This window comes from Alosa sapidissima, chromosome 20 (genome assembly GCF_018492685.1).
Source record: "Alosa sapidissima isolate fAloSap1 chromosome 20, fAloSap1.pri, whole genome shotgun sequence".
Taxonomy (NCBI): domain Eukaryota; kingdom Metazoa; phylum Chordata; class Actinopteri; order Clupeiformes; family Clupeidae; genus Alosa; species Alosa sapidissima.
In genome coordinates this window covers 31,717,485-31,727,484 of record NC_055976.1, presented here as the reverse complement: position 1 = coordinate 31,727,484, position 10,000 = coordinate 31,717,485, and the positions used below count along the sequence as shown (strand labels likewise).

Sequence of the window (10,000 nt, the reverse complement as noted above, 5' to 3'; positions counted from 1 at the left end):
GAATTGAACTTGAATGCAAGAGTTTTAAACAAATGTGTGCAGCATGCTAATGAGGGTAACCGGATTTAACAGTAATGTAGCTTGTTGTCTTCTATGCGTCCTTGCTTTGTTTGTGTGTGTGTGTGTGTGTGTGTATATGTGTGTGTGTGTATGTGTATATGAGTGTGTGTGTGTGTGTGTGTGTGTGTGTGTTGGGGCAGCCGTGGCCTACTGGTTAGGGCTTCGGGCTTGTAGCCGAAGGGAAAAATGTGGGCGGGGGAAGTGGTTAAGGCAGGTGACGTGTGTTGCTCATGCAGCCGCCTGATGCAAAGCTGCCTTCTCACACACACACACAGTTTCGAGGATGTGAGGATATGAGGATGTGAGTGTCGCCATTTTGGTTTCGATAGCATATCGTTACAGCCCTAGCACAGGTGTGTGCTTCATTCCACAGGGTGAATGAATGAAAATGAACCCACAATCTTGTCCATTCTTTTTCTTTTAGGCTGGTTAGTTAAAACAATCAGTCGGAAAACGAGTCCAAAAAGATGGTTCCGTCAACCTGTGCTCTCGTCACCTGTAGCCTAGAACTTCAAAAATAGAAGTAGGCCTAAATGTTTTTTCGGACAGTGCACCAAGCATGGATTTACACATTCTCTACCTCCAAAGAATGTATGGAGATTATACGATTGAAAATGTTTTAACTTCACATGCGTGTGGTTCTAGGAATCGTGCTACTCTGCGTCACTTACGTTCGGTGGTGATGTAACGTGCAGCGAGACGGCATAGGAAAGGATACATTCTTGCGTGTTCGCTGGTTCGCTTCCCATATTCCCGTATTAAGGCTACATTGTTTATCACCTTGATGATGGCATTTTTAGATCTTTGATGAAAGACACATGTCTACTGCTGATAAAGGGTCATGCACATTTGGCTGTTCAGTGACAGCTTTGCCAGTGGGCTATATTATATCTGATGCAAGCCAAAGGATAATTATTCTGTAGCCTAGGCAGCTAATTATTAAAACTGCTTCATGTGTCGACAATTGTTCATGAATGTCAAATCAACTGTGTGCTACACAGATTAAATACTAGGCATAAATTGAATTGAAAGCCATTGCATTTCAGATAATTTTATTTTAAACACTTTGGGACTTATGGGAGACAATAGGCTATTATGTTGATACTAATTTATTTTATGACCACCTACACCTAGACAATAATTTGGAGTGAACTCTTAATATAATAACGTAGGCTATAGATAGTTTTGAATATATGCCAAAGTTGTTTTTGAGTTTATACTACTTCTACTATATATCGTCTTTTCGTCAATCTACTGTTTTGGTCTACTTTTCTACCTCATGCACGAGCAGAGATGAAGCTGAACTAAACCTCGCTTGAATAAACGAGGCCAAGATGCCGCTAACTTGGAACGGTTAATGTTAATGGACATTAATGGTTAATGGAACGGCTTCAGCCCCAAGTGAAAGTCTACGCTAGTTCAAGCCAGGCTATTTCTGTTAAGCGCCGCCTTCATTAGCGAGGTTGATGGAATACCCCCCTGGTGTTATGGTGCTCCTGTAGTTATGGTGTTGCTGGTGTTATGGTGCTCCTGGTGTTCCTGATGTTATGGTGTTTCTGGTGTTGCTGGTGTTATGGTGCTCCTGGTGTTATGGTGTTGCTGGTGTTATGGTGCTCCTGGTGTTCCTGGTGTTATGGTGTTGCTGGTGTTATGATGTTCCTGGTGTTATGGTGCTCCTGGTGTTCCTGGTGTTTCTGGTGTTATGGTGTTGCTGGTGTTATGGTGCTGCTGGTGTTATGGTGCTCCTGGTGTTATGGTGTTGCTGGTGTTATGGTGTTGCTGGTGTTATGGTGCTCCTGGTGTTCCCGCACACTTTCCTGTTTGACTGGGCATGTGTAGAAGAGGGCGAGGAACATGCTGGTCCTGATCATTTGGAATTCCCAAACAAAATGGCTACCCAGTACACCAGATCTGCAGATGGACAACACCAGCTTCAACACAAGTCCTTAGTGTCAGCATCTACGAGAGCCCCTCATCACGGGACCATCTCATATGGTCATCATGATCATGCATGTGGACATAGAGGTCCACCCCAACCCCGGAGAAACCAGCATTCTTTCTTTCACAATTACACGCACACACACACACATTATTTTATTTTCTTGGGGGAGGTGGGTGTTGATTATTATGTGTGTGTGTGTATGAATATTTGTGTGTTTATCTGTAGATATTTTTACATTTCTAGCAACTGTGCGTCAGCAACCCCCTACCCCAGAACATTCTACTGCATCAACACAGATAAGGAGTGTATGTGTGTGTGTGTGTGTGTGTGAGTGTGAATGTGCGTGTGTGAGTGTGAACGTGTGTGTGTGTGTGTATGTGAGTGTGAACGTGTGTGTGTGTACGGAACTCTAGGGGGTATGGGGAGCATGGATCCCTTATCTAAGTCTACATGCCTGGAGTGACTCACACACACAGCGAAACAAAAGAAATAACACAATATGGACATGCCTGCTACTCTAATGAATACCTTGGACTCTATCCGATTTTAATATTATTCTTATTACTCATGTCTATTACTATTTTATTTATTTATTGCATTATTAACTTCTGTTTTTAATATTTTATCGGTTTTATTTACTTTATTTATTGCATTATTAACTTCTGTTTTTAACATTTTATCAGTTTTATTTACTTTATTTCTACTTTACACAGTCACTGATCTAGCCAGGCGCACATTTCACTACTGGTCATCTACTGTTACTGTGCTGGTGACCAATAATCATCTACTGTTAGAACTGTGATGGTGACCAAGAAATCTCTCTGAATTGCTGAATAAATGTAACCAGGTGACGATAACAAAACAAAACTTCAATGCTGTGCCTGTATACATTCTCTCAGACAACAGAAGAACACATTGTCTCCCACGACTGGTCTAGCCTGGAAAATCCAGACCCTGAGAATCTAGAAAGATTAAGGGTCTGGCAAAGAACAATGTAATGGCCCAACTCGAGGGGCGGCAACAAGCGTGCATTTAAAAATCTCACTGCACGCAATTGGATAAGACTAGACCATGTTTACTCTGAATGAATTCGGACTTCAACGCAATCGGATAACACTACGACCAATGTGTACTGTCCTCCAACGTTGCAGCGCTGTCTTCATCAGTTTAGCTGGTTCCCCGGAATGTTGGGGTAAAAGTAACATGCATCATTGCTCTTTGCCAGAGTGTCTCGCAGAGACAATTCCATTGTGCTCTCGTGAGAACTCTGGATTTCGAGATAGATAGATAGATACTTTATTGATCCCCAAGGGGAAATTCCAGGGTACGGCTGGTCAACATCCGTGGCATAGGCTACAGGGTACGGCTGGTCAACATCCGTGGCATAGGCTACAGGGTACGGCTGGTCAACATCCGTGGCATAGGCTACAGGGTACGGCTGGTCAACATCCGTGGCATAGGCTACAGGGTACGGCTGGTCAACATCCGTGGCATAGGCTTACAGGGTACGGCTGGTCAACATCGTGGCTTAGGCTACAGGGTACGATTGGTCAACATCGTGGCATAGGCTACAGGACGATGCAGAATCAGCTGAGTAACGGTTCTGTGTGGAAACGTGTTTAAGTTAGCTTACATGCTACACGTGCACAGTAACTGATGGCCCTTAGCCTGGCTAGCGCCACCACTTCTCAATGAGACGTGGTCTGGGAACCAAACATTCATTTTCTCGTATTTGAAAAAAATGCCCAGATCCGTTTATTGGGTGCCACGGATGTCTATCAAATGCGTCTGTGCATAGCTCATCATCGTCTTGCTTTCCCCCCTGTTCTGTGATTGGTTCCCTATCTCAGGCAAAAATTTGCTCCATGGTCTCCAGGCTGCCTTAGCAGCGTGAATCAAATTGCGCGCAAGGCAGCATGGGAACACCCAGGCTAGATGGCCCTCATTTCCCAGATGATCTCTATTGAGGTGTGTGTGTACAGTGTGTGTGTGTGTGTGTGTGTGTGTGTGTGTGTGCGCGCAAATGACGTCCCTCATTTACAAGACGACATGATTCCTATCGGTTTTGTTGAAGGGGCGGGGTTTTCATTGAAGGGGCGGGGTTTCGTTGAAGGGGCGGGTTTTTGAAATGTAATGAAATTTGTTGAGCCTGAGTTCACAGTTTGATTGAGAAAGACACACACTGCTAACCTGGAGTAACTTTTTGATGATGATGAAAGTGAGTTAACAGATCACTTGATAAATGAAAGTGCGGTTTTGTTATTGAAAGGGTGAAAGGGCTCTCTCTCTCTCTGTCACCCAGGACTTGCCATTAATAGTGGACTCATTCTCAGTGAAATGCACATCTCTCTCTAGTGTGTCAGTAAAAATGTTTTATTGATTATGCAAGTGTGTCAGTAAAAGTGTTTTATTGTCAGTAAAAGTGTTTTATTGATTATGCAAGTGTCACACAGAAATGATTAGATAATAATTAGATTTGACAGACATAGGGATAGAGTAGAGATGGAGAGAGAGAGGGAGAGATAGAGATGGAGAGAGAGCAGGGATGAAGAGAGAGAGATGGAGAGAGAGAGATGGAAAGAGAGAGAGCAGGGATGGAGAGAGATGAAAAGAGAGAGATGGAGAGAGCAGGGATGGAGAGAGAGAGAGATGGAGAGAGAGAGCAGGGATGGAGAGAGAGAGATGGAGAGAGAGGGCAGGGATGGAGAGAGAGCAGGGATGGAGAGATGGCTAAAGGACTGAATGAGAGAGAGAGGGATGGAGAGAGAGAGAATGGTGAAAAGAGAATGGTGAACTCATTAAAGAGATCCCTTACAACACACACACACACACACACACACACACAGCTCATTCAGGAGTCCTGCAGCTGGGAAGGCTGACGGCCAACACCAGCTGCAGCTACACACACACACACACGGTATGTGATATATGCAGTGTGTCTATTTGTGATGAAGTAGTATAATGGAGGTGTGTGTGTGTGATGTCAGTTGTGACTTAGGCACCACTTTGATACACATTAAAGTACTGGGATGCTATCCTGGTTTCCATGGCAAACTTACCCAAACAGATCCAACTTACATAAACACACACAGGGAACCAGACCAACACACACACACACACACACACACAGGAAGCCAACAGATGACCTGAGAGTGTTTGGATTTTATTCTTGGAATGGTGGACATCCATAATCACTATGACAACAGGAATCTATATTTTATAGGTCAGATTTGATGATGGTGACATTGGCGAAAAGGCTCTCGCTCTCTCTCTCTCTGTGAAGGTAGACCGTCACTACTGACCTATGACTGACACACACACACACAAGCACCTGTTACAAACCCTGTACACCCTGTTGTAAAAACACTAGTTTGCGTCAGCACTCTGTAAAGGGTGAAATAACAAGCGCAGCACATGCAAACTGCTCCCTGACATACACACGGCTAATCGACATACATACACACACAGGGCTCTGTCCAACGTTACACAAACGTAACATATGCAAACTGTTAGCCAGGGCTTCCATCGTGTCTCTCTCTCTCTCACACACACACACCGTGTCCGTAGTGTTTCCACTCTGAAACAAAAACTGAGCTATCGGTGGGGTAGGCACAGCCATCCACAATGCATTTCCCTTACACACACACACACACACACAGGCCGGCCTCTGGCATGCCGGGTCCAGTGCTCGGCTTCCTCCGCGCAAGGGACGCGGCATCCGCTTTCCACAACAAAGGAAACCCGTAGTTGAGCCCGTGCAGCTCCGGCCTGAGCGCGAGAGGCTCTGCCCACAACTTTCCCTCTCCGCGCCCGCTTATGATCAGCTGACACTCATCACACAGTCCCGACAATCAGTGTCCTCACGCGTTAACTAACGAGCCATTACATAATCAATAAAGTGTACCAACAAAAACGGTGAAATGTCAATTAACTGCCACGGCCAGTAGAGCAGAACATTCCACTCTATCCGCTGCAAATTGTACGTTTTTGTAACGTTAGCGGGCGCGGGCGCTTTTGGGAATGACACTTACTTAAAGCTTGCGAGCAGGCTGCGTTTAGTCACGACCGAAAAATGCGCACAGATTGAAAAAGTTGATCCGCAGCCAGAACGACTCCACTTATCCGAGTTTGGGGAAATGCCAAGACCGATGATGATCTCGCGCAAACAACGTTTTTGTAAGAGCGCGCAGCTGGGGGGATAGGCACATCCCAGCAGCTCTTTAGCCAGCTAGCATTCACACACCTACGGGAGGCGTCACATTCCACTCGCACTCTTACCGTGGCTAACACACACACACACACACACACACACACAGACACGCAGAAAGGGAGATCTGGACGCGCTTTCGGCGCTTGGAGCCGCGTCTCTAGCTACGGTGGACAGCGAGAGCTCTTGATCGATGTTTTCTCAAATCAAAACAATGAAACGCAAACAGTGGCTCTGTGGCCAATCTCAGCTCGCGCTTCTGGCTAATACCCCAACATCTGACGGTCAGTGTCAAACAAAAGCATTAGAGGAGCGAGTATCGCGTTAACTTACCGGACTTCTCTTGGTCGTATCCTACGACAATAAAATAGTCAGCCAGCCGAGCCATTATTGCTTCTTTTTGGACATCTATCGACGCGAATCAGCATTTTTCCCACTGCCAGAGCACAGCCATGTTTGACACGGGAAAGGCTAGTGCGCCTGCGTGCATCTGGCTCTCACCGCTGCAGGGCGTGGGTCGCTGCTCTCTACACAGAGCCGCGCGGAACGCAAACGGGAAGCCAAACCGGACAGCCCGCGAGCTCCCGGCTCCGGGGAGGATGCAGCGCGCGCCAGTTTCAGGAATTTTGGTTAAACAGGGATTTTATCATAAAAGTGGCCTCAAAACCGGTTTTGCAGCCAATCGTTTCAGCACAGCCGCTCTCTAGTCCAGAAATTAGGCTAGTTTGATAGTAACTCCACAGAAGAGGAGAACTTAGAACACACAGCTGTCATGCGTGGGTACAGCTGTCATGCGTGGGTTTGTGTGTGTGCGTGTGTGTGTGCGTGTGTGTGTGCGTGTGTGCGTGCGCGTGTGCGTGTGCGTGTGCGTGTGTGTGTGTGTGAGGCCATTCCAGTGGAATTCCTCTCTCTTTCCCTTCCCCACCCTGCCCTACTTCCTGCTTTGGGCTCCGTAGTGGACACAGGTCTGACATCATCATCTCCGCTTGCCCTCCGCACGTCGTCTTGGGGACTTCTGCTCACCTGTGCAGTGCCCATCTGACATTCCATCCAGGTGACTGACGGGATGTGTGTGTGTGATGATTAATCTCTGAGCAGTTTCACAGTTGCACAATCCGGATGGCATGGCTCTGCTTTAGAGAACGTGCTGTAAAACAAACACACACATTGTAAAACAAATACTCTCATAAGAAGGTATATGCAGATACCGTACGAGACGCACAAACAAGCACACACACACAGCCTCCACCTAGCTAATGTACCCCCCCCCTCCCACACACACACACATACATAGCCCCCACCTAGCTAATGCACCCCCCCCCCCCCACACACACACACACATAGCCCCCACCTAGCTGATGCATCCACACAGACACAACCTACTGAACTACACAGGGCACAGTTAGACTGGCACAGAGACACACACACACACACATAAGTTCTCTCAGCAGCCAAACATGCTTACCACATACCAGTACCATCCCAGTCAGGTGTTTCCATGGTTACATGATGATGGGCTGGCGGGTGAGTTCTGGAACAAACAGCTGGAATCTCAGTGGCATCCAAAAACACCAACACACCCCTGGGCATACTCATCCACATCTGTCTGCTGACCCCTACACACACACACTCGCACGTACACACACACACAAACACATAAACACACACACACTCGCACGCACACACTCTCACACGCACACACTCACATGCATACACCCACACTCGCACGCACACACTCACACACATTCACACGCAGACACACAGGCTCACACACACATACACTCACACACACACATGCACACACACACACACTCACACACAAACATACACAAACATACACACACACTCACACACAGACCGCTCACTCACACACACACACAGACACCTCACTCACACAATTCCTGGACACGCACTCTCTGGGGGCAGTTATCAACATCTGCATGATGACCCCCCCCCCCCACACACACACACACGTGTGTGAGAGGCAGTGTGTGAAAGAGTGTGTGTGAGAGAGTGTTAAGGGAGAAGGCCACTGTGTGTGTGTTTGTGTGTATATGGTGTCTGTGTGTGTATGGTGTATGTATGTATGGATATGGTGTGTGTTTGTGAATATATATGTGTGTGTGTGTATGTTTGTGAATGTGTGTGTGTGTATGTGTTAATGTGAGTCTGTTGGTGGGCGCATGCATGTGTCTTAGTGTATGTGTGTATTTGTGTCCATTTGTGTGTGTGTGTGTGTGTGTGTGTGTGTGTGTATGCATGTGTCTGTGGTGTGAGTCTATGGTGTGGTCTGTGACAATGTGTATGTGTGTGTGTGTGTGTGTGTGTGTGTGTGTGAGAGAGAGAGAGAGAGAGGAACAGTGATTATCTGTGTGTGTGTGTGAGAGAGAGAGAGGGAGATAGAGAGTGGAACAGTGATTATCTGTGTGTGTGTGTGTGTGTGAGAGAGAGAGAGAGAGGGAGATAGAGAGTGGAACAGTGATTATCTGTGTGTGTGTGTGTGTGTGTGAGAGAGAGAGAGAGAGGGAGATAGAGAGTGGAACAGTGATTATCTGTGTGTAAATGCTTCAGCATGTTCACAGGAAACTTCCTGGAATTTGTCTCTCTCCATTCTTCTCTCTCTCCATTCTTCTTTCGTTTCTCTTCCCTCGTTCCTCATTCCTCTGCCATGGCGCTCTTTTCCACTTCCTCCTGATCCCGGACACGTCCCGTGTGTGTGTGTGTGTGTGTGTGTGTGTGTGTGAGTGTGTGTGTAGAGAGGCTGCCGTGAGTATAACAGTAGCCCAGCGTTTCATCTCTGTGTGCGGATGTGCATGTGGGTGAACTTTCATATTTGAATTTGTGTGCATATGAATGTGTGTGTGTGTGTGTGTGTGTGTGTGTGAGAGAGAGAGAGAGAGAGAGAGAGAGAGAGGATTTGTGTATGTATTAATGTGTGTATGTGTGTGTGTGAGAGAGAGAGAGAGAGATGTGCATATGTGTGTGTGTGTGTGTGTGTGTGTGTGAGAGAGAGAGAGAAAGAGAAAGATGTTTTTGTGTGTGTGTGTGTGTGTATAAGAGAGCGAGATGTTTTTGTGTGTGTGTTTATGAGAGAGCGAGATGTGTGTGTGTGTGTGTATGTGTGTGTGTGTGAGTCCCGCCCCTCTGTAGCGCAGTATAAAGGCGGTGTCGGGTGGCGGGACCATCACACTGTTGGAGTCACTGCTGTGGATTAACACTCAACTCTCCACACACGCAACTCTCCACACACACTCAACTCTCCACACACACGCAACTCTCCACACACACTCAACTCTCCACACACACGCAACTCTCCACACACACGCAAATAGAGACACACACACACACACACTGGACAGAGAGACGGACAGACTGAATCGCCTTCCCTTCTCTACCCCTCTTCTGCAGAACACAGGTGAGTTCACTCTCTCTCTCCCTCTTACCCTCTCTCTCCCTCTCACCCTCTCTCTCTCCCTCCGTCTCTCTCCCTCTCTCTCTCCCTCTCTCTCCCACTCTCTTTCCCTCTTACCCTCTCTCTCCCTCTCACCCTCTCTCTCTCTCCCTCTCTCTCTCTTTCTTCACCTCCTCCGGTTCCTTTTTCAGGTCAGTCAGACTGAAACAGACTGGGCAGCTTAGCGGCTTATATAAGACGTCTGCCTCCCCACACACACACACACACACACACCGGCACAGCAGCTTTCCATATGGCTTTTGATGGACTTTTCATTCAGCTGTGTGTGTGTGTGTATTTAAGTCTGATATTGATCAGTTTGTCCTGCAGTCTTTGCACC

General features: G+C 47.0%; 2 protein-coding genes across 7 annotated transcripts in view; one reads left to right on the top strand and one right to left on the bottom strand.

Moving 5' to 3' along the window:
- sbf2 (SET binding factor 2) overlaps positions 1 to 10,000 on the bottom strand; it is a 104,030-nt gene that overhangs the window by 83,822 nt on the left and 10,208 nt on the right. Inside the window, exons 2-3 of one of the 6 annotated variants that reach the window (XM_042073823.1) lie at positions 7,675 to 7,740; positions 7,145 to 7,356 (exon numbers count right to left, since the gene is read on the bottom strand). In XM_042073823.1, the coding sequence (XP_041929757.1) occupies positions 7,145 to 7,259 (115 nt within the window). In that variant the 5' untranslated portion in view covers positions 7,260 to 7,356; positions 7,675 to 7,740. Of the gene's footprint in view, positions 1 to 6,542; positions 6,797 to 7,144; positions 7,357 to 7,674; positions 7,828 to 10,000 lie in introns of those variants that run through there. The other 5 variants (XM_042073826.1, XM_042073824.1, XM_042073825.1 and 2 more) reach the window with 5 other exon arrangements.
- The window catches only part of adma (adrenomedullin a), a 4,138-nt gene continuing 3,549 nt past the window's right edge, over positions 9,412 to 10,000 (top strand). The window contains exon 1 of the mRNA XM_042073857.1: positions 9,412 to 9,624. The gene's annotated coding sequence lies outside the window, so the exon portion shown is untranslated. The remainder of the gene's footprint in view (positions 9,625 to 10,000) is intronic.